We start from the raw sequence: 27865 nt of genomic DNA, 5'->3' as shown, positions 1-27865 counted from the left end.
ATAGGCCAACACACACACACACACACAATTTCTTTTTCAATATAGTAAAACCTACTGGTCCACTTCTAGACTAGCCAAGAGACAATTTTAAAGGCTTCGAGCCTTGATTTTTTAGTGAGGAAAAAAGAATGTCCATGCCATGCCTTTTGATGTGATAGGTAGCACTTCAAATTAACTCAATTCTAAAGAACAAAAACAAAACAAACAAACAAAAAACCCTTCACAATCTCTCATCTTAGAAAACTTTTTAGTCTTGGATTAAAAAAAATTAAAAAACAAAAACAAAAAACCTCCTTGTTCTCTACACTTCCCCTTCAGGAGGCTGAATTACAGGAACGGCTAGTGATCTTAGGAACTAACTACCCCTGTCCCTTCACCACAGGTCCAGGTCTCCTGTGGACACCTATCAACAAAGGCCGCCACTCTTTAACCCATGGGCCGGCTTTCCTACCACGTGGCGTCTTTGCGTTTATGTGGGTGATAACATGCAAATACGGTCACGAGGTTCTACAACATGGCCCGTCACGTTTGAGTTCGGCACTGACACTGAGTGTTCCCTGTCTGCAGCCTGCCCGTGCACCTGCTGGGTAAACAATGCTGAGTATAGTTCACACAAGTGAACATGGTCTTTTCCACGACCTTGAACCCGGCGGCCATTCCCTCAGGAGAGGTTCCGCTTGGGTGGCAGGAAGGCGGGCGGTGGAGAATCTACTAGACTCCGCACTTGTCAACAGACACACAAGGGAGGGCAGCTGCCTGCGTGTGCACTTGGTTTGCAGCGCAATCTGACAGGGAAATGAGCAAATCCATTGAGCCATGGGGTCCACTCAAACCCAGAGGTAAGATCCAGCCGTTCCTGAGGTCTGGCTCAAGGGCACACACAGAGGACAGTGGGTGAGCGCTGCAGAAGCCAGACAGCTTTGTCCCTTGACCCAGGCAATCTCTGAAATATTCAGCTCACACTCACTGTCACCTCACACAGCTGGAGACGTACCAAGAGCTTCTCGCAGGACACATCACCACCACCCTGAACTGAGTGCTGTTAACATCGCTGAGATTACTCTATTAATGAGTTTCCTAATTTTAAAAAGGAGTGGTTACCCTACAAGTGACCCACACATTGTCACTAGGTAACTATAGCCTAAAGCATCTTGAGTACCACATATTATGTTCCCGGGGGTGGGGGGTTGGGGGGGTGGGCCAGTGGCAATAGGGGTGAGGGCGGTGGGGGTGGGATGACAGGGGAGCTTTTGGAAGAATCATCAATCAATACGCACAATGCTCTCTAGTACTTCTCCCTGGCAGACAGGCCAAATCCCTCTTCTGGAACAAGGCCACTTTGCTTCCTTTGAAAGTGAATTAGAGTTGTACCTCACAACTTTTCCATTAAGGCCATTTATTTACCAGCTGCTCCAGAGTTCCATCATTTAAAAAAAAAAAAAAAGGGTGACCTAGCACATAGTGAAGGGGCAACATAAATTACAGAAAGCTCTTTTTCTGTACAAAGAGTCGGTATAGTAGCGCGGGGGCGGTTTGTAAGCACTATGCCAGTAACAAAGAATTTACTTGAACAAGCACCCCTTCTGAATTCAGCCCAAGAGCTCCGGCAAAGGAAGAAAAGACCTTCAAAATGCACAAGAATGAAGCTCCTCCGTCCACCTTCCATATTCCTTGTTTGAAGACAGGCCACCGACCCATGCATCCATGCATCCATGTGCGAGCCCGGCAACGGCTCCGTGCCTAGCTGCTGCCTCTTGCTTTCACTCCTACCACTGCACTAGCGTTCAGCCAGAGCTCCACTACAGCTCAATTTTCCAGTAGCATTTGGCCTCCCAGCTATGATGGGCTGCAGCCATACAAAACAAAGTGTTTTAAAGTTGAATGAGAAACCCTTTAAGCTGGTATCAACTAAATAATGCCTGTATGTCAAGATATAATAAGAGGTCATAATTCACACACGCTTAAATGGAACACCAAGGGCAGAGTTACTGAGCTTTTTTCTCCCTCATCTACAAAGAGCTAACATTTCAAATCACAGGTTTAAAGAAACTCAAGAGCAAAAGGACCACTGAAAGACCTTGTATGTTTAGAATGGGTAAACTGAGGCCTATGGCAAAGACCGCACTGCTGGCTTGTGTCTGGATTAATTTTTCTAGGTAGAGAAAAGGGAACCCAGGCCCCTGAGGCTTAGGCGAGAGGCATGGCCTTACCTGCAACTGAGTTGGGCCGTGGCATTATTAGCGAGCTGGAGCTCTGAGAATAAGGAATCGGACCATCTCCAGCTGAGGACTCCGCCTTGGGCAGCACGCTCTCCGCTGACCCAGAGGTCTCCTCTTCTGCCACGGGGGAGCAGTTATCTGCTCTTCGGTCCTGAAGCACTCCCTTCTGAATCCCTAACCTTAGGCTCCCATCTTTATTCCATTCCAAACTGGAGCCACTGCGGTCATCATTTTCCGATGAACTTGTAATTGTGGCTGAAATGAGAGATCAAAATACTTTGAAAATACTTTGAAGGAGGCGGCGAGGCTTGGCTGGGGCTGCTGAGAGTTAAGACACATGCACACCCCTCCCCAGGACCAAGGGAAAGGTTTTCTGGTCTACACAGGTTTTTATCAGAGTATGCTTCATATAATGTATTTCGGTAAATCAAAAGGATGTTGCTTATGGGGATGGGGGGGGGGGGGATAAACTGCTAAATCACTCTACAGGAAAGGGAAAGAGCGGATAGGACCATAATGAAAAAGCTGTCAAAGTATCTGAGCTTTAACAGTGAATCTACATAATTTGAAGGCACTGAATCCTCCCTTTAACTCCTATCTCATTAAATCCCTCTGCATCTTTAAATACTCTATCCAAATGCTCATTTCCTGGGGAGAGCCATAGGCGACATAGCAACTACTGCAGAACAGAGGCAGGATATGGAAACAGAGATGCAATTTGAAATCTGAGAATCTGATCCTTAAAACTAGCAACTGTAACATCTGTCCAGCAAGGTCCAGAGAGATCCACTTGCCTTATTCCATCCACAAGAGGGAATGGAAAACTCCAGTGTGAGCAGGGCAGGGAAAGAACCGGTCTGGGAAGGTCTGCTCTGGTTTTAGAATTAAAATTTAACTCCTAGGAAAGTAAACCATCATGTGGTGGGAGTTGGAGGGAGGGGGGACAGCAGGGATAGAGGGGGGGCAGTAGAGGAGAGGGGGAAACAACCTAAAAACTTCCTGCCTGGGAAAAGCGCAGAGGAATATGGGAAAGCGAAGCCCAGTACTCACCCTACACAGCTGCTATAAGCAGACGCTCCTAGATTTCAGACTGCCTGAGCAGCTTACAGTCCCCTGAAACCACAGGTCACCCAGCCACTCCGGCTGCCCCAAATGTTGACCCAATGCTGGCTCGTGTCCTTGAGGACAGGAGCCATGCCCATTAATGCTCTGCTTGGATCCCAGCAGCCTGGGCCTCTGAGTGGGATTCTGGCAAATGGGAGCGAGCTGGCCAGAGTGCACTCAGACCCAGCTGCCTGGAGGGACCGGCTTCATTCGCACACTATGAAGAGCACACTGTACCAGCAACTGGTAACTGAGCTCGGACAGGGTCACTTCTCTAGGACCAAAAGTTCTGAATGGTTTAATTTTTGCAATGCTCTTGAAGGTTCAGAAGACAAACGATTTCCTTGCTGTGGCTGCAGGAGCCCTTGCTGCAATTCAACCACTGTCCTTGCTGCTGCAGCCTAGACATACCGCTCTCTAGCTTCTGCCTATTTAGAAGGCCTTCCTACATGTGGAAACCTTCGTAGTGTACCTGCCTAAAGTTGACCTTCTCCATCTCTGGACAGTGCAGTATCTGGGGCATGGTGAGTGCTCAATAAATATTTGCTGGATGAATGAATGAATGAACGAACGAACGAACAGCAATTAATAGTTCAATTCTACTTGCAGTCAGACACTATACCCCACTGACCTTACTGTTACCAGCTCAGGACCACCGGCCTCACGCCTAACCCAAGTGAAAGCCAGTTGAGTGGGGTCTGCTTCAACTTCTGGGAAACCAAGATGATTGTCCCCACATTCCTATGAGTAATAAACTGTGCCCCCATCTGTCTGGAATCAAGCCGGTCTTCACTGTGTTTTGAAATGGACCCCTTACATGTAAACATAAGAAGCATGGTGACTCTTCCCAACGTGGAGATGCTGCTGCAGGGTTAACCAGAGCAGCTGACACTCTGGAGGTCTGCTATATGCCCGAGACTGCTAATGCCTTACAGGAATGGCTTAACTTATTAATGAGTTTATTGTTTATTTATGGGAATTCATTATTAATAGTAACTGTTAATAAGTTAAAAGCATAAAAAAAAATTACAGTCAGTCCCATAAAACGGAACTGTTTTAAGTCCAGTATTTGGGATTCTGAGTGCTTTTCCTGAGACATCTTGTAATATGTTACATGCTCAAGGCTGCCCCAACATCTAAACGATGGCAGCGGGAGGGGAATGACCAGACTGAGGGTTGGAAGGATGTGTTTTAATTTTTCTGTCTTGGCTATTTTTATTGGTGGGACCTGCATCTCGGGGCAGTCGATGCTTTTCTATATTTACTCTCCCCTCAGTACCGTAAGCTCTTGCAATAGATACCCTAGTCCTATCTAAGACCCTAACCAAAAGGAACAGGGACCTAGACCACCCCACTTCCTGTCACAAGTGACAGACAGCACAGCAGACTTGCAGCTTCGTGGGCCCAGAAAGCAGCTGGGAGCATCTGGAAGAGCCTGGCCAGGGGTCCTAGGGGGCAGGACAGGCTGAAGGTTTAATTGTCGCAGGGATGGTCAGGATGTGATGGGTGGAAAGCCTCAAGTACTGACAGTGAGAGAGAGAACAGTGGACGAGAGAAGGTGACCCTGAGTTCTCCAACGGAGTGGGCGTGGCTATCGTTTTTTCCCATTTTGTGGTGCTGGGCATCATATCCAGGACCTTGCCTGGACCTTAGGGAAGTATTCTACCACTGAGCTACACCCTCAGCCCTGAGGTAGGCACTCAAAAGGGAGGCTAGAAAAGGTCAGTATTCATTAGCAGGAGACTCTAATGAGAAGAGACTGGCAGTGCCCCCACAGCTACAAGGAAGCTTGTAACCGAGAGGCAGTCCACCGGCCACGCTCAGCAGGGCGCAGAGAGTGGGAGGCCAGTGGCTCTTGAAGCCCAGCGGGATTGCCTTACTGCACAAAGCCCCAGCAGTGGACTCCTGGCTCAGCTCAGCTGTAACTAAGCCACCGAAGCCAACCAGCGGAGCAGAGAAAGGCCGGGGAGTCCACTCTGCTTGCATAGAAGCTGGCCTAGCCATTTGGAGAATGTGTGCGTACACAAGCCATGTACACACGTATACACACACACACACCCCCTTAGGGCAACATCTTAAATATGAAGACTTTAAAAAATAAAGTCTCTACAGTATGGTCCGCAGAGATGTCTCAGCAGTTATTAAAAGCTCATTTGCTGCTCCTTCAAGAGGGACCCGAGTTTCGTTGCCCAGCACCCACATCAGGCAGCTCACAACAAAGGATCTGATGGCTTCTGGCCTCTGTAGACACTGGCACATATGTGACATACACGCAGAGAGAGAGAGAGAGAGAGAGAGAGAGAGACAGACAGACAGACAGACAGACAGACAGACAGAGACAGAGAGAAAGAAACACAGATACATACCCATTTAAAATAAAAACAAAATTTTTAAAATATTTCTTGATACTCCCCAAACTCTGAAACGGTCCGAGCACCCACAATTCTACTGTCTCAGTCCTGCAGCTGCATCACTGCCAGCCTTTGCTGACAGAAGCCTGTATCGCCCACCTTGTCTGTACCACTCTTCCACCATGTGCATAAGGCCCACGGGCCCATGTTCCATCAAGCCACATTCCACAGTGTAAGGTAAACGGGGGCCTGGTGCTGCTGCTCGCTACAGACTCTCAACTTACACACTTTCTCAGTGGATACTACTATGAAAACTCCTGTACCCCCGGGACAGTTGTCTATCTTCCTCTACAGTGATTGTATATTCAGCCATTTGCACGGTCACATATTCATTCTTCCAAAATACCTTCCTGAGATACGAAGCCATACACACAAAGAGGGTCCTCATGACAAGCGGGAAGAGGTGGCCCGGCTAGGAGCCAGCCCCACTTTACAGAGGCAGAGACAGACTTGGGAGAGGGTTAGTGGCACATCCAACACCAGCTCCCCTCTCTGTGCAACCAATGCATGTGCGAGGCCTCCCTGACTGGCCTAAGCTCCGTACACAGGCTGCACAAGCGGCTGTGGTTATAGGAGAGTTTGCTGTCATGGGGACACCTTACTTAAGCACTGTCACCGACTCAGTCACCAAATAATGTAATAATAGGTAAAGGTAGACAGCAAATGCTCCCCCTCAAGCTTCCCTTCAACCACCTTTGCTTTATTTCAGCTTCTGTATTGGAGGCACACTTAAAATTGAATCAGAAAAACCAAAACAAAACAAATAAACAAACAACAACAAAACAGCCTTAGTACAGAACCTAGTAGCTCTCTTAAGACCTAAATCACACTGTGGGTTTAAAAGAGCACTAAAAAAAAAGCCAGACCTGGGGCTAGAGAGATGGCTCAGAGGTTAAGAACAGTGGCTCTTCTTCTGAAGGTCCTCTGAAGGTCCTGAGTTCAATTCCCAGCAACCACATCGTGGCTCATAACCATCTATAATGAGATCTGATGCCCTCTTCTGTAAAGCACTCATATACAATAAATTAAATTATAAAAAAGCTAGACCTATTACAATGGTAATCCATGTTATCCAGGTGGCCAAGCTTAGGCTGCTCACATCAACAGGATCCTCCTTGAGCTACAGAGGAGAGAGAGCGCAGGAAGGGTGCATGCACACTGTGTGGACACACACCTAAAACAGCATCTTAAATACGAACACTTTGGGATCCAACCTGGGTCCTCGATGTTTTGAGAACTGGCACTGGGACTTGATTCCCTAGGCACATGGCACCGGGATACACGTCCATTTTACAGATATAGCCTCATGCAAGTGTGTTTCTCTTTTTCCACTGGGAAGGTTAACATCACTGTCTGACCTCTCCTAAGAACGCAAGTGAAACTGTGTGCTCCCAATTTCCAACTTTACCTCCTTGGCTGACTTGCACCCCCACAGGGAACTCCTGGTTCACTACACATCTATGAGTGAGCGTCGATTATCCTCCAAAGATCAATTAAGTAATAAGTATCCTTAAGAAATAACATACCAGCCGGGCCAGGCGTGATGACACACACACTTTTAATCCCAGCACGCGGGAGGCAGAGGCAGGCAAATCTCTGTGGGTTCGAGACCAGCCTGGGTTACAAAGCAAGTCCAGGACAGCCAGGGCAATGCAGAGAAACCTTGTCTCGAAAACAGCAGCAGCAGCAGCAGCAGCAACAACAACAACAATGAAAAGAAAAGAGAAAAGAACAACAACAACAATGAAAAGAAAAGAGAAAAGAAAAGACCATACCTACTACAATGGCCCGGCATAACAGTGCTTACAGTGTGCCATCTAAGCCCTTGTCATAGCTTGCTTACCTCACTCCCTCACTTCCCATAACATCCTTACAGACAGGAAAGCCCCACAACTCCTGAAGTATCACGTGCCTCAGAATGTTGCTCTAATGGTGTCACGTGAATTCCAGAAAATCTGAGACATGTACTCCTGAATACATTGATAAATTATATACAAAAATTGCTCTAATTTACTATAAAACATATACCAAAAATTTCCATCTTTTAAAGGAGGCAAAACCCAGAAATTACAGTTTCCCTCAAGCACTGCATGGGTTGTTGCTCATTCTCCACAGTCGGAATAAGAGCTACAGGGAACGTCACCCTTCCTGCCTGGGCTGGAAACATTTAAATAGCAGATGATAGTTAAAGAGCCTCTTACATTATTAGCAGGATAGTTCTATCCCCTTCCTGAGCAACCAAAGACAAAGTAGCACTGAAACATCTGTTCACTTCCAAAGTCAGTTGAATGGATGACAGGAAGAGCTTAGAAGTTAAAGCATTTGCGCAGTGAATTAAAAATCAAACAAGAAAGGACGATGACGGCTGCTTATAGAAGTGGGAGAAGGGAAGAAATAGGCTAAAGGGGCCGTCCAGCCTTTTTAGCACCTTCCTTGACCCAGACCAAATGAAGGTCTCTGACCACTTCAGAAGTTACAATTTCAATGCAGCAAAGAAACTCTGAGGTTGAGAAAAAAAAAGGAAGAAAGAAAGAAATCAGCTCTGAATCAAGGCAGCATTGTAGCAGTTCCCTAGGTCCTTGGCCAGACAAAAGGTCTCAGTCGGCGCCAGTGAACTCACACCTCATACCAACAGCTGTTCGGGATACCTGGGTATGCTCTGGATTCCCGGAGCAACAAAAGCAAAGGCCAAGACTGCACCACGTAATTCTTCGAGGCATCATTTTTCTGACCATGTATGCAGGACTGTGCGTCTCTCGAACCCTCAACCCAAGCCAACCCACTACAGACGAGCAAAAACCACACAACAGTCCCTGGCTCACCTGCTCCCAGCTCCTAATAGCTATTAGCTCAGCAAGGAGAAGCTTCCCTGGGGAAGAATGCAAGCTACCTCTCCTGTCAGAGGGAATGCCGGGATGGAGTCCTGGAAACCTGCAGCTCCAGGGACTGCCTGGCTTCTCCTCCTGCGCAAGCCCCAGAATGGCAGCTTGGCACTTCCGGCTAGTCCTGCCCCTTTGGGTGTTGTGCTGGGAACCCTGTGCACTGGATCGTGACAGCCAGATCTCTGTACCAAATCTCCAGCTCAGCGCTCACCCGCGTTGCGCAAGGCACGCTTTGCCACAACATGCAGCAAGGCCAAGGACCCAGGTGCAGTTCCCAGGCACATTCATCAGGCCTTTCGATTGTGGAAATACCTGAAGGAGTGGCTACGGGCTAGGCCTGGGCGGTGTGGGAGGGAGAAGCCGGGACCCGCCTCTCTCGATGAGAACACTGCCGCAACTGAGTCTGGCCTGGTAACGAAAGTCTCCAGGAAAAGTCTGAAGACTTGAATGTGATTTTTTTTTTCCTAATATAAGTTACAGTGCTTTGGCAATGCTTTGAAAACTTATATAAGGACAGCATTCACATGGGGGCTTTTGACACCCTCAAATAATGCCCCGGAGCTCGGGAGTCCATGGGAAAGGCTCTCGGCAAACAGTGGTTGGTATTATGCGATGCGGCAAGAGCAAGTGCCTTTCGTGGGAGGTGTCCACTCAGCCAGTGGCAGGCCTGATGACTTCATAGTCCCATAAGGAGACAGTTTTGAAAATAGATACTGTGCCTTACTTTTTATTGCCCTGGTTCTGAGCAAGCGTGCTCCTGGTATACAGCAGGCGCCCTTACATGCTTGCCAGTACGCAGAGAAGAGCCTGGAGAACCCAAACACACTGAGTGACTGCAGTCAGTGCAGCTGCCGCTGGCTGGAACCGAGGATTTCTTCCTACATTGACTGCATTACCCAATCATAAATGTAAAGAGAGACTTTCCTCCTTTCCCCCAAGAGATTAAAAAAAAAAAAGGCGCCTATAATTAACGATGATTTTTAAATTGCAGGCAATGTAGCAAAATGAGTATTAACCCAGATTTGAAACATTCTAAATAGTTATTAGCAAATCAATTTCAAAGCATGCTAATTTGGGAGAGCGGGGCAGGCAATACAGGTGGCAACAGAGCAGCATTGGTACAAAAATAAAAAAAAAGGTTGCGATTTACAAGTGTAAAATGAAAAGGAAGCACAGTTAAATTACCGCATCTGATCACCTCCCTGGAGACACAGAGTCACAGAAGTGAACAGACTAAGGCTACTCCAGAGTCACTTTCATTTCACAAGCCTGGGAGGAGACAGAGAGTCAACAGAAGATTAAAGCTGTCCACGATGGCTTTTTATGTTCTAAGCAACTGCTCGGGGAAGCCAATGTTAGCACGTCCCACCAGGCAGTGGCAGGGTCTGGCCCAAGGGCCCCACAGCTTAGCACAAGCCAAAGGTGTTCCTATCAAAGCTTATATTTGCTCCCCACTTCTGAATGCATGGAGAGGGGGACAGGAAAGCAAAGAGGGAGAAGCAGCCAAAGAGCTGGAATCAGCACTTACTATGCAAGGCTGTATTGCCTGGGATGCCGGCCCCTGTGGCCATCCTGGGGGGAAGGGGGGGGGAGCTAACACACACCATCTGGGAGAGACATGTAGAGTTGGGGAACAGGGCCACTGTGCAGAATCCTCCAGCCTTCCAGGACTTTCCCAACACCATCACTCAAAAGCAGCAGCTGCTGGATGCTGCAAATACTAAACATATAAAAACCTGGACAGGCCAGGGTGAACAGCGAAGAAGAGAATGGGGCTAGGAGTTGGTGGCATGCGCCTTTAATCCCAGCACTCAGGAGGCAGAAGCAGGAGAGGATCTCTGAGTTTGAGGCTAGCCTGGTCTACAGAGTGAGTTCTGGGATGGTCAGGGCTACACAGAGAAACCCTGTCTCAAAAAACAGAAGGAAAGAAGAAGAGGAGAAACAAAACAAAACAAGAACAAAATGTGAAGAGAACTGAAGGGACGAGGCTTCTGAACAGGCAGTGTCTCTAATCGCATCTAACAGAAACCCTTCTTCTTGGTAGATCTGTTAATAGAGTGCGGAAATCTTTAAGATATGGTAGGTGGTTGTGGTTGTGGTTGTCGTTAGTTTTAAACCTTGGGCAAGTGAGACAGCAGCTCACTTGCTACACAAACCAGGCGTCCTGAGTTCAATCCCTGGGGTCCCACAAACACAGAAGGAAGACAGTGACTCAGCAGGTTCCTCTGAACATGGATGGCACAGTACATATATCCACAGAGACATCTTACATATATATCATACACAGGAGTGCGCGAACGCACGCGCACACAAACACACACACACATGCACACACAAACACACACACACACATACATTTGAGCACACACGTGCACATATGCACATACACACATACATGCATGCACATGGGTGCATGCATATGTACATAAATACGTATGTGCCCACACAGATACATATATACATACATATGTATACATGTGTGTGTGCGTGCACATAAACACACATGTATATATTTATATAAATGAAATCTTGGTAGAGAAGCCAGGGTTAGTTTGTGATTCCTCCCCTCCTAAGTGGAAAACATCTATCTTCTTGAAATAAATATACACATTTAAGACAGTTATCATCATCTGGACATAAAAATTAAACAGATCCAATTCGGAACGCTCATTAAAACACAATATTTCTAGCAATTTTTTTTTTTTGAGACAGGATTTCTTTGTGTAACAGCCCTAACTGTCCTAGACTCTCTTTGTAGACCAGGCTGGCCTCGAACTCACAAAGATAAGCCTGCTTCTGTCTCCTGAGTGCTAGGATTAAAGGTGTGCACCACCGCACCTAGTATTTCTAGCAATTTTTGAAGGTCAAATTAGTTTCCATATATATTCTAATGAATACATATAGCTCCCACCTCCAAAAAACAAAAACAAAACCAAAAAACAAAACTAGGATCAACACAGATTACAATTCCATTTGTAACAGTTGGAAGCAATTTAAAAGAGCGTCACAAAGAAAACAGTTTTCTCGGGCAGAGAGGAAACACCTTTTGAAGCCTGTTTCTTTATAAAAGCTTTTCTTCCAAAGAAAGCAACTGCAACTTTGTTTTGCTGTGACTAGGTACGGCTGGGGCTCACACTTAGCAGGTTTTCACATTGCAAATTTGAAAATCAGACACCACCATCCAGGTAATGCCAGTGGTTTCAGTAAGTAAAGGGTGAGGAACTTAAAAAAAATAATAAAAATAATAAAATTAAGACATCATAGAGAATGCAGTCAGTCCCGTCCGCTTGGCCAGTATCTCTACATGTCAGGGTCCTTGTACTTCTAGAGACTTTAATGTCAGGAGAATCTGAACCTCTTAAAATAGGATAAAGTGGGGCTCCCTTCTGGATGATGCAACAATGTTTGAAAGGGGCAGGACAGTCCATTAAGCCCACGTCTCCCAGAGCAAGACTGGAAGGCCCAGAACATTCTAATGCTCACTGGCGCCTTGCTAAACAGTGGAAACCCAATGCTGCTAGGGAACCTGTGGCAGCCTTGAGGAAGCTGCCCGGGCATGTGGCAATCCAAGCTTCCTCTTCCTTCATCACGGGGCAGAGTACTTTAGGTTAAATACAATCAGCATGCTGGAAATCAGCCTAAACAGTCAGAGGAGGCTGAGGGATTCTCAAGGATAGGTTGGCACTGTGAGACATGCCCCCTAATGCCCTGAGTAAACTGTGCTCGGGACACTGCTTTGAGCCTTCGGCTGTCCTGAGCTTGCAATACTGAGGCAGCCTGTGTCTTACACAGCCCAGCCCACTGCACAGCCTTTGCTAGCCAACACTGGCTGTCCTGGTTCATAAGGCTAACCTTACTTAAAACAGGGATGTACAGACCAGTGACATTGTCACTGTGGGAGAGTGCAGGGCCCTGAGCAAGACCATTGGATTCAATGTGCTCAAGGTCACCAAAGCTGCTGGCACCAGGAAGCAGTTTCAGAAGTTCTGAGGGGACTCTGGCCTACTCCTCAGAACAAATAAAGTTATTTTCCAACTTAACAAAAAAACAAAACAAACAAATAAAAAATCCCCAAAAAACCAGAAACTTAAATGCACCTGGATCCTCTCTCTTCCAGGCCTCACCAACAGACTCTATCTACAAAGCTGCTGCCAGGCCTTCTGAGGTGGGAAAACCGGATGTTCTACCTTCACCTCTGCCCCCTAAGGTAGGAGCATTCTTAACTATTTTATTTCCTTAAACACCTATGATGCCCGAAAGCTGTGACCATGGGCTGCAGTTCATAAAGTCAGAACGTGAAAAGGGCACACCCCACCCCTGCAATCACAGGACCACAAGTGCAGCTCAGGCTTGGGAACCTGCAGGCCCTGCAGGGACTCCAGCAGAAGCTCCTCCCCTCTGGCCCCACCACTCCTGCCTCCTCAGATACCTGCAGCTCAAGCCAGCCTGGAGAGGAAGTACTTAACTCCTTTTCCTTCTCCGCCCTAACACACCTTGACAACAGACTTTGGTGCCACGGATCACAGAGGAGCGAGAACAGAGGCATGATGTCACCAGCACAGCGCTTCCCTCGTCTAAGGACCTTGTACTATGTGATGGGAGCGCAGTCCCCAGGAACTGGGGTCTCCCATGAAAGACTGTTAACCCCATCTCTCCCTTTTCCCACTTTCAGGTCAATCTTTGCATCTCTTCGTGCTTTGCCAAGGTAAGGGAACATGTTGGCTAGAGCCAAGGAACAGAGGGCAGAATGGACGACATAAAAGGTCCTTTAATTTCTTACTCCCAGCACTCGGCTAATAACCCAGAACAGAGTTGGAAAAGCAAGCCCCCCCCACCCCCATCACCATATGGAACCAAAATTAAATAACAAGTACACTGAAGGGAACCACTGTGGTGCCAGAGGAGCACACAATAGGAGTTTGATCAGCCGGCAGACACTGGGGAGGGCCATAGTAAATCAAGTGGTCGGTCAGAGCTTCCTGCAGCTTACTTTTCCGCTGGCAGTACAAGCTAGGCAAGTGCCTTTGCTTTTGTGTATAAACGCTTGTAGGGGCTGGGGATGCAGCGTAGTTGGTTTTCACTTGGCTCACAGGTCCAAAGCCTTGGTCTGATGCCTACTATTGCAAAGCAAATCACTTTCAAACTTTCAGCACTGAGCCTGGCGTGCTGGTGTACACCTTTAATGCCAGAGCTCAGAAGCAGGCGCATCTCTGTGAGTTTGGGACCAGCCTGGTCTACACAGAGAAACCTTGTCTCAAAACAAAACAAAAACAAAACAAACAAACAAACAAACAAACAAAAGAAACAAAGTTTCGGCACTGTACCCAAGTGAGAAAAAATGAATGACGGATAGGAGGTACTGTGAGCTAAAAAATGCTTGTAAATGCTTGACTCACACTCCACTCCCCCACCCTGAATGATATATTTAAAATCAGTAATTTCAAACTGGTAGAATGTCACTTGTGGGGATGGTGACAATTTTCTAAGGTCAGCTTGTAAGGACAGGTACATACTAGACTTTAATCAATAGCCTAAGCGAGTGACTATTACGATATATAAATCACATTTTGATACTGCAGTGACCACAACATAAAACAAATCCATAAAAGTCTGGTCCCACCAAAATTAGTGGAAGAAGTCTCCTGGCCGAAGCTGAGTCCTAACCAATACACACAGAGCTCCGACAGCCTGACTCCAGCCCTGTCAGGGTCGGGGTAAGGGGTTGGGGGGGGGGGGCCCAATCTTCAAAGTCTACATTGGATGAAGTCTGGGTTTGGTTTTTGAAATTATACTTGGGTGAAACTGCAGGTGACTAGAGAATATGGAGGCCTCCTATCTGACTACATATCAATGTGGATGGGGAGCTGGTGAGTGATAATGTATGACTCCCTCAAAGACATGGGTGGAGCCCAGCAAAGGGGAAGTGGTGAAGCCATGCAGGAGACCCACTATGAAATCAACAACTGTGGAGCAGAAGGCTTGAGTGATGCCTTTGGCCCTCCTCACCCCCATCCCTCCATCCTCCCACCCCCATCCCCCATCCCACGCCCTACTCGTCTGCTGCTGGAAAGCTGGAGACCTCAGCCCCTGCTGAGCCAGACCTGCAGAACCTCACCAGCTGTCAGTCTGGGCTGGATTCTAATATCACACAGGTGTCCAAGCTAACGAATCAACCAAAACCCCCTCATTTTCTAAGCAAGGAAGTGTGTGAAGGAGTTAACTCAATGTTGCTTGAGCCACTTGGAACTCAGTCTTCTTGCGCTCAGCTTGGTGGGACCACATCTGCCATAGGGGACCCCGGGAAACTTCCTGAGAGCACCCTGGCCTCAAAACTGTGGCCAGATCCCATTAGAAGCAACAAACAGAGAACGCAGGCCCTACAGGCCATCAGGGAGAAAAGCAACCTTGAGATTGGGGCTGTGAAAACTGATTTATATGCAGGGATTTCATGGCCCTGCTGTGGTGCCCAGGAAATGCTGACCAGGAAGGTAGAAGGAGTTTTGTAACTTCACAGGCCAGATCCGATAAGTTGTTTTGCTATTTTTTTAAATTTTTAAACACACACACACACACACACACACACACACACACACACACACACACACACAAAGAGCCTAGTTACATTAAGTAAACATCAAGGAATATAAAAGCTGAAATTCATTCTCTTGGCTGCACAAAGCCCTCGAGCTGTCTACAATGAACAGGGCGGGGTCTGCAGACGGTCCTTCGTGGACCACACTGAACCCCTCTCCTGAGGTGCCTGAGTGCTCTGGCGGGCAGGCGGCGAGCCATCACATTGGCACGCAGTGTGCTTCTTACCTATAATCCCACTGTCCTTGCTTTCCAGGGTGGAACTAGGGCTGCTAATGGTCTCACAGGGGCTTTTGTTGGCTGCTGTCTTGCCGACACAGCTATTCAAGGTCGAGCAGGGGCTGTCGGTGCTGGGAGAGGCGGTGCTGCTTGTCAGCGTGGAGCAAGGGCTGATGCCGCGACTCAGGGCTGTGCACTGCAGACCAACAGGAGGAGGAGTTAGCATGGCTTACACAGCATGCTCCAACACATGCTTTTGTTTTGGTGCTAAAATGACGAAAACTAAACACAAGACAAATGGAGACTTTTTTTTTTAAATCTCTATAGCTCAACAGGGACAGACACGGTCTTCCAAATGCTCAAGGACATGTGTCTTTGTTCTGGTGGCCTCCTTTGAGGTTTTGATTTTTGACTAAGAGGGCAGTCTTAGCAATAACTTCAGCGGGGACACAAATTCATAAACCAGAGGTGGCCAACAGGCTGACGACTTCCTTTCATTTAAAGCCTGCAGAAGACAAATGCGCTTTCTGACCTCTGTACGGAAAACCTGGGGACCGTGTTTCTATTAGGTTTCCCAAGCAAGGCAAGCCTGATTCTATTCCTGAAGATTTATGGGCTGTGTTCAGGAAAGGAGACTGGCGACCACTGCATTCTCAATCAAAGCCTCCTGAGCCGTGCCTCCTCACAGGGACCCTGGACGGCCTCAGAAGCTCCAGCCTCCCACTGCTATTTGCACACGCGCAGCGGTGGCTGTGCTACCAGGGACAGAGAGTTACCTCCCTGGAGGACGAGCCAATTGACTCCCTCTCAGATTGTCTCTGACTCATCTCCTATGAGTCTTTTCTTCACCCCACTGACTCCCCCACCGCACCCCAACAGCTAAGGAAGCACAGGTAACCATACACGGAAGCACTTGACTGAGAGGAACGGTGTTCTCAAGACAGAGGTAGCCTTATTGCAGAACAGCTGCCACCAACCTTAAACCATGTTGCCACTATCCTCTGGGCCATGGTTATAAAGTTAAAATGGATGTTTCCTTAAGTTCTGATCTCTTCTGTTTGTCATTAACTATTTCCGCCACCACCCCCTGCAGAGACACCACCAGCACTTCCCCCCCTCAAAAAAAAAAAAAACACCCAGTTGTAGTCATTTTCAAAACACAAGAGCCCAGAACTCATTCAACCAAACAATACCACGAGCCCCCTTCCCCCTCCAACACTCTGGTAGGAAATGAGGCAGCTCCCTCCGGCGGCATTACCATGGCTTCATTTTTGTCTTCAATGGTTATGTGTGTGGCTCCTGGGATCCCTTCTCCCAGTAAAAATCCCAGCCTTGTCAACAGCTCCTGAGCTGCTGGAGAGCAGCTGGGCTCATCGTCAGCCTTTGCTTCTGGAAGGAAGAGAGAAAACAGTCAAGATGCCCCTGGGGGCACATCTGGGGAGTCGGGCCGGGGCACATCTAGACGAGTTCACACTCCAGCTGCTTGTCCGGCACTTTGTGCACCCTTAGAAAATGCGCCACGTCTGACTTTGACGAGGCTGCCTGCCCACTCCAGTTCATTCTAATTAAGGGGCTGTGACAGGTTGAGGAAACAGTGACAGGGAATCCCAAGTGCAAAAGGCAAAACTTTTGATTTGAAAAAGAAGACCCCGCAGGTCATTATCTGATAGAATCCCAATCCCAGCATCATAAGAGAAGTGGGTGCCTCACACACCTCTTTGGCTAACAAAGAGCTTCTGCTTCACCGCATCCTCAGAGAGCTCTATATCCACGAGAGGCCAGCATTAAAACCAAAATGGCATGCTACAAGGACCCAGCTTATTTAGATGTTAGGATAAACTAAATTCCAAGTTTTCAGTCAATAAGACAGGAGCACGGGGCCTTGGGTGGAAAACTTGCTGCACATATTCCATAGCAGTGAGGTTCAAAGCCCAGTTTCAAAACATAAGAATCCATACCGAATCAAAGACCAGCAGTGAAGGGGCCAGGCGTGGTGGTGCACGCCTTTATTTCTAGCACTTGGGAGGCAGAGGCAGGTGGATCTCTGTGAGTTTGAGGCCAGCCTGGTCTACAAAGTGAGTCCAGGACAGCCAAGGCTACGCAGAGAGACCCTGTCTCAAAAAAACGAAAACAAACCAACCAACCAAAGACCAGTGAAGAAAGGCACAAGACAGGATCTAATGTCCTACTGTGCATGCCACATGACAGACCATTCTCAGCACGCTGCACATGACTCTGGGAGGCACAGTGTTTCTACGGCTAGTCATCTGGATTTCTGTACCGGACAGAATGTTCCATGTTGGAATTTACTTAAATACTGAGCTAGAGACTAAGCTCAAACCCCGACAGTTATGGCTGAACAATACAGAATCGACATTACTCTACTCCTCTCTCCCGCCTTACAGCATCCACTGGAATGGGATTCTATACAAGAGCTAACTGTGCTCACCGAGGCTGGGACTTAAGAGCAATTTGTGACTCTCAAGACAGGGATTGCATGTTTTGTTTACAGGGATTGCATGTTTTGTTTACTCTTCAACTTGTCAAGACATCCAGACCTATACATGCTTGAGCCTATTTTGCCAACATGTGGAAATCTACGATGAGTAGAGGAAAATGAGAAAGAAATAACAATAATGCTATGAGCTAACATCACCACCACCACCACGATGTCAGCTCTAACTTTGCTATAAGCAACTGCAGAGTGTAAGTCAGCAAAACTTTCATGAAAATCATATGGATTTTCCTCGGTGGCAGGGAGGTTTTGCTACGCCACGTATCCAGACCGGCAGCTGTGAGAGAAACCAGGCTGCCAACGTCTTTGTGAAAAAACAGCACCCATCCACTTGCTTACTCTCAAAAAACTCACTGTTGAGGGCACAAGGACTATGTGAGATGGGTATTTCAGTCACTCTAGACCTAAGATGATTCTGTGTCCAGAGTCCTGATCTAGTTTCCAGATCTCTTAGGTTAAGCTCATAATATCCATGGGCCCATTCCAAGCCAGGAGAAGGCAAACACCCGAGGGCAGGTGAGCCACACCCCTAACACAACCCTAGGAAAAGTCCCTTCTCACTGGAGACTTCAAACAACAGACAGATTCTTAAGAGAGATGGCACTTGGGAAAGGAAGGTGGAAACTAAATCAAATCAACACAACCTAGGCACACCCAAAGGCTGAATTCAGAGACCTCCCCGCCCACCACCCCCTACCCCGGCTTCCTCCCCAAGTCAGACAGCTCCTTGTCTTAGGTGGCAAGATGACTGGGGTAGGGGGGCTGACAGGGAATGAGGTGAAGACGGCTAAGTGGGTGAGGGGGCAGCTTCTCTACTTACTCCACACCCCTCTTTCTTTTCTAAACAATCCCCACACTGCTGTGCCACTGAGACTGGGTCCCAGCCCCAGAGAGTCCAGCTTCTGGTTCGACCTGAAACACTGGGGGAAGGGCCAGGAACTCCACCCTGTTTGGCAGCTGGTATAGAGGCCAAAAAGCAGCTGTGCCTGCAGGCTCGGCTGCTGCACAAGTCACCCTGTTGACAAACCTAGCCTATGCCTCACTCGGGGCTCGCTTGGAGGTCCTAGATCCTGTACAGGACCCGTACACCAAAGAGGGAGGGACGTTACTGATCCATGGCTGTCACTGCCACCTCCACACTCAACCTGCACATAGGTACTCCAAGTCCGATCCCCCTAAAAAGTACACAAAAATCTAAAACCAACCAGTCAGCTAGGTATGCCAAGTGAATGTTTTTAACCCTAGCAGCTTATGCTGAAGAAAAAGGACTGTGGGATGGAGACCAGCGTGGGCCACACAGTAAGTGAAGGGCAGTTGGGGCTACACAGCAAAAGATCTGTCTTTAAAAAAGAAAAGAAAGACAAAACTCCAGTAGCTAACAAAACTAATCACTCCAAACTCTCCATGTTCAAATGACATGGGGAACTATGACGACTCCAAACTTAATGGCTGAGTTGAAAAGAGACCCCACAATTTATAATGAACCGTTGTTTCCCTGTTCAACCTAGACATGGTTATTACTAAAGTTCTAAAACCCTTCTAGGATTGAAAATAGAGTCGCACATTCTTGATTTCATTTGGTAGCTATAACATCATCAAAATGTCATTTCCTTCGGGGGCTTCCCCAACTGTTTTATTGGGGGAGGGGAATACCCATTTTTTCCTAAACTTCATCTTGGTGACCATCTCCTCAGAAGGTCACCAGCCTAGCTCCTTAATATTCACTAAGCCGTTTCTCTCTCTTCCCTGACCCATAGTATCTTCTCTGACTGGACTTTCACTCTGGCAGAATTACCTGAGTGAATTATAACAGCACCATTCTGGGAGAGAAGAGGTGTCAGGGAGCCTACACAATGTCGCTAAGATTAGGGTTCTCTTTGAAGCTGCTTTGTCCCCAGTGTGATCCAAACTGAATTCTGACGGGCCACTCAGAACCAAGGGTCTGCTTTCATTCTTATAGTTAATATTAATTCCTTCATCAAAAATAGACACCTTACCCAATACCTATGGAACAGGGGGACAAGGCGGTGGGGGGGGGGGGAAAGAGATCTCACTCTAGTTCACATCTCATAGATTTAAATATCTGAAGAATTGATGATGCACGGATGTAGAACCGAGAGAGCCATGTGCCTCATGTAAACCCACTAAGCAAATGGAGAGTGATGCCCTTATCAATAACATCCCCATGGAATCCTCGGTATGGAACCACTGTGGAGAGTTCACCCACGTGGGAAGTTAAAAGGAAGTTCACGGATCTCTTCCCTTCTTTTAGTTGTCCACACTCAGAGTACTGCATTTGAGGCACAAACATCGGCAAGTAGTCCATACACTGACTTGGTTCCGGCCGCCGTTACTTCGGATCACCAGGTGCCCTTCCTTCCTTCACAATCATTTTCTCGCCCTCCCTGGCATCTCGGGAGCCAGAGAAGTCCTCTGTACCGAAGCTATCAGAGACCTCGTCTGGTAACTCGCCTCTCTGAGAACGTCAACTTCCTGCTCGCTGATGTGGCCGTACCCACTTCCTGTAGGTTGTGAACCTCAAAACCAGCAACATGTGAGAAATGCCTTCTACGCCACAAGATGGTTAGCGCCTCGGCTTAGCCTTAACAGCAAGGCTACACTTCTCCGCTGCCATTTCATTTCTTGGCTTCACACATTCACATGTATTTTCAAATGTGCTTATAGCTCTCTTCCCTAAAAATATAATTGTTATCTTTTTTGGCTCACATAGCTTCTTCTAAACTCACTATTCCAAGACAAAAATTCTCTCCCTTTGCTGTTTACACCGAAGGTTCTCACTAAGGCCCACGCTCACTGGCTCATTTCCCATTTACGCGCCCCCACTTCTTAGAGGCAGACACTGGCAGCTGCCCGCTGTGGGATTTTTTTCAGCCTCCCCTCTAACTGGGATCTTCTCCCTCTGTTTTTTTGGTTAATCCAGCTAAGGGTTTGTCACTCTTGCTTGTCTCGGTGAGTCCTTGCGTTGTCTTCCAGGCCTCTGTTGCACTGACTCTGCCCTGATGGCTATTGCTCCTCCCTGTCTACTGGTTTGGGGTTTTACTCTGCCCCTGTTTTCTAAACCTTTGAGGTTCCATTATTGAGTTACATATGTGAGCCCTTTCTGACTTGGGAATCCCTCAAGGTCCTTGAGGGTCATTCCACGCAGGGAGAACCCTATGTCCCCAACCTCCGTCCTCTTTGCTCTCTACGACGCAATGGGTACTGAGGACAACTCCTGGCCACTTACTAGCTATGTGACCTTGAACAAGTGAAGGGCACCACGTTGCCAAGATACCTGTTAACCAACTGTGTTAGTGTGATGGACCTTGGAACCGGCATGGACCCCTTTTCCGAATCTTAGCCACTTCTACCCATGGCCTGCATCTTGCTTAACTTGCCTTCTCTGGCTGATACTATAAGCATTTCAGCTTCTTTTTTGTTTGTTCTTGTATCTTTGTTTGCTTGTTTTGGTTTTTGAGACAGCATTTTCCCCCTCCTCTGTAGCCCTAGCTATCTTGGAACTCACTCTGTAGGCCAGGCTGGTCTCGAACTCAAGACATCTGCCTGACTCTGCCTCCCAAGTGCTGCAACAAAAGTGCTGCCATAATACCCGGGTTACACTTTCAGTTTCTTCCTGGTCAACGTGCCTGAGCCACCAGGGCTCCCTCCTTATTTCCAAAAAAACAGTATTTTGTAAACAGATCATCTATCTGCTAATCTGCTGTTTCTAGGCCACAACATACAAGCTAGCTTTAAGCTACTCAACTCACTCACCTCTGCATTCTAATTCACCCCCACACTCCGTCTGCGGAGCTATGCTTCTGGGTTTGTCACTGCTGGGGACCGAACCTCTAACCGCATGCTTGCTGTATCGCTGAGCTACACCCCCAGCCCTGGGATATAGTCTTATAGAACCACAGAACTATAACCTAAGAGACACAGCAGCCCTTTCAGCTAACTGCAGCTCTTCTCTTACACCTCTCCAAGGCCTGACAAGTAGCAGTTTCTTAAAGGTAAATTCCAGCACAGATGGTAATGTATACCAACTAACTTTCTGCGCTCGGGTCCTGTAAAATCCAATGACCTGGTTTATGGGTTTGGTTCTGTTTTGTGCTGGAGAATTAACCCAAAGCACTGAGCATACCAAACGGGCTGGCACTCCACCAGTGAGCTACCCCCCTTCCCTCCCCCCTCACCCCCTCCCTCAGCTGCCCACGCTTCAAAGGGGTCATTTACCCATGCGAGATTTTGTAACATTACGGATTGAGTCAGCTAGGAAATTTTTTTCTGGTTTTGCAAATCTTAAAAATGTTGGCACAGTTTATTACACAATATCAAACCATCATAATCATTAATATTCCATGAGGTCTTACCTGAGAAATCCTCAGTCGCTACCAAGCTCAATGTGACGGGTGCCAAGGCTCCGAAAGACATAACTTTCATTTAAAAGGTCAAGCTTTAGCATTGGTGACTAATCCTGTGGGGAGTCTTTTTGTTGTTTTGTTTGTTTCTTTAATTGAAGTGACAGGCTCATTTCATCCGTTTGGAATAAAATGTGTGATAAATGCTCAACTGTGAGCAATCACAGTTTGTCAATCATTATTTCAAATAAATGTTATGTTTCATTATGAAAAGCTGCTAGTCTATCTTGCAACTCAAGTGACGGCAAAAAACGCTTTACCCGAAGACAGCCATCAGACAGCAGCAGCAGGAGAAACGCACGGTGCAGACTTCCGGCTTTACCACCCAGAATACTAAAAAGATTGGTACTCAAGGGTCAGGATTTAATAACACTAATTCTTTTCAGCGTCTTATCAGGGGAAATGCTTGAGTGAATTTCCAGCCTCGGTGCAAGCATGTAGCAGGGAAGGATGCCAGGGCGCAGTGCCCTGCTCTGACAAGAAGTTCTACCACAGAGAGAGGGGTTCCAGGGTCACTATTCTGGTTTTCTTGCTGTTGCTGTGATCCAATGATGACCAAAAGCAACTCAGGGGATGAAATGGTCTCTGTCATGCTTCCGGTCACAGCCCACCACTGAGGAGAGCCAGGATAGGAACTTGAAGCAGAAACTACAGGCGAACACCACTTAGTGGCTTGCTCCGGCTCACGTTTAGCCAGCTTCCTTACACAGAGCCCAAGATCACCTGCGTGGGGATGGATGCCGCCCATAGTGGGCTAGGCTCCCCTACATCAATGAACAGTCATGACAGTCCTCCACAGAGAGGCCGGCGGGCCAATCTGATCTGGGCAGCTCCTCAACTGAAACTTACTTCTTAGGTGATTCTAAGGTGTGTCAAATTAAGTAGGGAAGACACAGACACGCACATACCAAAAACTAAACAAAATCATGGAAGCAAGAGGGGACTTCTTAGGAAGAAGAGTTTCAACAGGAGATGAGCTCAAAAAAAAAAAAGTAATAGAGTGAAAATGACTAAAATTTATTATATGCATGCATAAAACTGTCAAGGAGTAAGTATTTACTTAAAAAAAAACCCAACACCCCTTCATTTACTCAATTTCCTGGGGGTAAAAGACAGTGTCTTCACCAATTCTTCCTTCCACACATCTCTGTAATTTCATTTGCTCACCTTCAGTACTCTCTAGAAATAGCCCTACTAACTACATTTATTCTTTTTTTTTTTTTTTTTTTTTTTGGTTTTTGGAGACAGGGTTTCTCTGTGTAGCCTTGGCTGTCTTGGACTCACTTTGTAGACCAGGCTGGCCTCGAATTCACAGCGATTCTAATTTTTTGATGGCACACCTCCACTTTTATCAGCCTTGCAAACTATGCCCTGCAGGGTGGAAACCAGTAACTGCCATAAGATACAGCGAGAGAACACATGGTTCTCCTGCCCCTCCCTGCTGCGTCCTCCACCTGCTACTGGGTCCTAACAAAACCCCAAGGCAGCAATCTTCTCTCAAAACAGAACAATCCTTCCCCTTGGTCCAACTTACGTCATTTTGCTTCTAAGGCAAAGGGTACCTGTTATGCTGATCTCTCTCGAGGCCACCATGGTTTTCAACTCAGATCAGCACTTCGGCTTTTATTAGCTTTCCTGCCATCTCCAAGACACAACCTCTCTGGAAACAAGTTGTATCAAAGGGCTGGGTCTCCTCTCATCCATAGCTGTCATCTCAGAGTAGGAGTCACCGGTCTCTTTCTCTCAGGCCTCTGGGCTCTCAGAATCTTCTCGCCCTTACCCCCTTGCCTGACCCCTGCTCTGGAGACGGGATTCACTCACTTGACTATGGAAACCGCTTGCTCAGCATTCTCCCTCACGCTGGCCACTACCTGCTCCCTCCGCCTGTTCTACTGCCAGCTGCTCCGGCCTGAATGTTTTGTAAGCCCTGCTTCAATTTCTTCACTAAAACCCAACACCCAGAGTGACAGTGTTAGAACATGGGGCCTCTGGGAGGTGATTTGGGGACTGGAGGTGCACAGCCCTCATGATGAGATTCACGTCACGTGTGCAAGAAGGACCTTGTGATCCCTTTCTGCAGTTGTGAGGTCAGAACAAAAAGATGGCTGCCTAAGAGCCAGGAAGCAGCCCTCACCACATTTGAAATCTGCAAGCCCCTTGATTTTTTTTTACCTTCCAGGTCTCAAAACCTGTTGGAGGCAGAAATCAGTTTCTGCTGTTTATAAACTACCTGAGGTTTGGCGTGTTTTTGACACAGTAGCCCAGACAGGCTACCCAGGTAAATCCTAAAGCACAACGCATCAATTAAGCCTTTCCCGTGCTCAGCCTCCCTACCTGCTGAGCTGCCAAGCCATCACACGGTTTGTATTCATCACCATCCTCACTCGGAATTACAGTCACCTTGTGCACAGGTCTCTAATCCCCACTAGACACTACGGCTCGATGAATGGCGAGAAGCCCCCACACATACTCGATAACTTGTCTCAGACGGCAGCTAGCTTGGGGCTCTCAAGCTTGTAAATATTCACTGAAGGAAGACAAAATGAAGACCTCCTCTGCTCCCTGTCTCTCTTCCTCTGGACATGTGCTAGGCGTGTCCCCTTCAACACTCCCATCAAAGTCCCAATCAACCATAAGAGGAAGGTGAGCTGCCATCTAAAGAGCTGAAAATTCAAGACAGAGCAGGCTGGGGATTACCACTCGGGAAAGGAAGGAGAGCACTATGAGGGGCAGTGCAGGCATGTTTTATTTCTAAAACTAGGTAGGGAATGGGCAGTCACCATTAGTCTTTAGGTCTCCTTCCTCCATGCATCCTTTCCAATGTACGTAAAAGTAATTTATAAAAAAAAAAAATAAAGGAAACAACAACATATCACCACACACGTTCATCTAAGGAGATGCTCTTTGCCCCGCAGGAGTTTTGTGCTTAATGACACATCTGCTTCACGCATGTTGTTTTATTCTTGTTGTGCCTTGGTTTTCAAAACAAGGTCTTGCTCTGTAGCCTAGGCTGGCCGGTAACTCACTATGTAAACCAGGCTAGCTTTGAACTTTCCTCTCTAGAGCGCTGAGATTACAGTCAGGCACTGACCTTGCCATCTCATATGTGTCTTAAGTTTTCTCTGCAAGCCAAACTGGTAGGGGAGGAGGGGGGAAAAAGTTTCGTCCTATTTTGAGATTGATCTCCACTGAGCAATGACTCATTAGATTAAGAACTTTCTCACCCCTCCCTATCGCAGCCTGCTTTGCTAATTGGAACAGTAAGGTGAACCTAGCTAAAATCTGGTTGTTCCCAATCCAAAGACATAAAGCTATCTGTGGCAGCGTAATAATCCCCTGTAATTCTGCTGGATTTCCTTCCCCCTGTAGAGGAAGAGGTATTGTTGGGGGGGGGGGAGGGGAACACACTAAGTTATGGACAGGATGCTTGTTTATGAAGGGCCTGTTCTGTGCGGTAGCGCATAGGTCGTGAGGACCATTGACGGAGGGGAACAGAGGAGCTACATTGTTTTCTCCATCCATTAAGTCACTGTTTTTGCCAGGGTAGAGAATCTGTGTTTCAAACATATTTCAAAATACTAAAAGCTACAGTACGCTTTTCCTTACAGATGTTTGCGGGTCTGTGTAAACTTTAATAAACAATTAATAAACATTAAAAAAAATGTTCATCTGGCTGGACCTACTTCCCAGATGGCCAAGTTAATAAACAAATTGTGTGTGCTCTTTGGTTCTTATTTTATTTTGATGTACGTTCCAAACAATGAGCAAAGAACCGACAGTGGATGGACTTGCATGGCCACCGCAACAAAACAAGGCAGCCTAGGAGGGCGCAGCTCAAACATGTGGAAAACACTGATGCTGCACAAGTCTACATGAAGTTCCCAAAGCACTATCAGGAGGAGCTACTCTCAATACTGTCAATCTGCTGAATACTGTCATGAAACTACAGGCAGCAGCCGGAGCGTCACAGAGACAGAAACAAGAGCGCCCAAAGGAAGCACAGGAGGAAAGGTCAACCTTTCATGCGGAGCTTGAGTGTCCATCCTGATACTCAACTTTGGAAATTAGAGTTTGCCTTATTACCCAAAGCTTAGTTGGTTCTACTCAGCAGAAAAGCCTCTACTTTAGGTTCAATAATCTGGACATAAGACTTACACTTTGATATGGCAGTCTTAATTAACTCCATTGAAACTTAAAAGATTCCATGAGGATTACAAAACACACCACCCCTTTGCTAATTGTCAAGTTCAATTTTGTTAGGCAACTGCCTCGCCATCAGCCAACAGAGTTAAGTGCTGGGGCTTGTGCCACATCGCGACCATCTCTACATGTGACCGTGCACCCAGAAACATGAACCATACCCCTTTCTCACACCCACAAAAGGGAACACGCCTTGTTTCTTAAAATTAGCCAACTGCAAGTGTCTCAGGTCCTGGCATTTGCACACTGTGACTCTGGCTGCTCACGGGATCTGATGAAGGCGAATCAGAGCTGGCATCTTAGGAATGAGCACACGCGCTCGTTTTGGCCACTCTAGCAAGACCAATCACCGCTCTTGAGTTTAGCTTGGCCCATAGTCAAGTATACACACACCTCTTCTTGCCAGGAAAGGCGTCCAAATCTGCCTCAAGCCACCGGAGAAAAGTTGACGATGAGAATTATATATAACCATTTTTCATAGTCCAGTAAAAATTCTAAGTCTGTCCCCTGTCTCACCCCTGAAGAACCCAACATAGAACCAACCCCATGAGTCCTCCTGGTGATACCTATGCCTAATACAGTAAGCCTCCAGAACTTCAATCAACCAGGACTGCAAAGACCTGGTCAGTGGAGATTCTGGCATAGGGTGGCAGAATTAAATCTGAATTGAGCAGAGACCTGGTAAATATGAAGACTAGTACTCACATCTGAAGACATTTGGAATAAATGCACAAGTCTACGTGAGGTTTCCAAGGCATCTCAGGAGAAGCCTGTGCTGAACAGATTGCTAATCTCCTGAACACTGTCATGCGACTACGGACATAAATGAGAGAGCCCAAAGCGGGGATGGAGAGATGGCTCAGCGGTTAAGAGCACTGTCTGCTCTTCCAGAGGTTCTGAGATCAATTCCCAGCAACCACATGGTGGCTCACAACCACCATCTATACCCTCTTCTGGCATGCAGGTATACATGTAGATAGAGCACTCATATATATATATATATAATAAATAAATAAAATATTTTTTTAAAAAAAGATTGCGCAAAGGAAGCATGGGAGGCAAGAAGTGCAACTTGAGTGACAATCAAGAAGAAAAACAGGTGAGGGGGAGTGTACTTTCTACATATGTCACAGCCTCTGCTGAGTCCAAAGGGGGATCCTCAAAATGGCAGCCCTAGTGACAAGTCCTAAACATTAGGGCTTTGGCCAGGTAAACAGAAGGCTAAAGGAGGGTTTCAGTTTACCAGGAACCTCCTTTAATTGGCCCCCAAAGGGCAAAGGCATCTAGTTCCCAATCAATTCAA

At 47.2% G+C, this 27865-nt stretch overlaps 2 protein-coding genes across 10 annotated transcripts in view; one reads left to right on the top strand and one right to left on the bottom strand.

Moving 5' to 3' along the window:
• TANC1 (tetratricopeptide repeat, ankyrin repeat and coiled-coil containing 1) overlaps window positions 1-27865 on the bottom strand; it is a 227884-nt gene that overhangs the window by 56614 nt on the left and 143405 nt on the right. For 5 of the 7 annotated variants that reach the window (XM_084800042.1, XM_084800045.1, XM_084800043.1 and 2 more), the window contains 3 exons: window positions 16685-16815; window positions 15436-15622; window positions 2211-2474 (listed from right to left, as the gene is read on the bottom strand). In XM_084800042.1, the coding sequence (XP_084656168.1) occupies window positions 2211-2474; window positions 15436-15622; window positions 16685-16815 (582 nt within the window). Of the gene's footprint in view, window positions 1-2210; window positions 2475-8556; window positions 8862-15435; window positions 15623-16684; window positions 16816-27865 lie in introns of those variants that run through there. The other 2 variants (XM_084800047.1, XM_084800048.1) reach the window with 2 other exon arrangements.
• Window positions 716-22759, top strand: LOC311607883 (uncharacterized protein). Of its 3 annotated transcripts, none has more exons than XM_084800051.1 (5): window positions 716-839; window positions 3646-3847; window positions 12734-12823; window positions 13289-13321; window positions 20214-22759. In XM_084800051.1, exons 2-5 carry the CDS (start codon window positions 3845-3847, stop codon window positions 20406-20408), a joined length of 321 nt encoding a protein of 106 aa, XP_084656177.1. In that variant the 5' UTR covers window positions 716-839; window positions 3646-3844; the 3' UTR covers window positions 20409-22759. The 3 variants fall into 3 exon arrangements, with proteins under 3 accessions (XP_084656177.1, XP_084656178.1, XP_084656176.1); XM_084800052.1 differs by having other exon boundaries at window positions 792-839; window positions 3683-3847; XM_084800050.1 differs by lacking the exon at window positions 716-839 and having other exon boundaries at window positions 3275-3847.

This window comes from Acomys minous (genome assembly GCF_964271855.1).
Source record: "Acomys minous genome assembly, chromosome: 10".
NCBI lineage: Eukaryota > Metazoa > Chordata > Mammalia > Rodentia > Muridae > Acomys > Acomys minous.
This window is presented reverse-complemented; position numbering and strand designations above follow the sequence as displayed.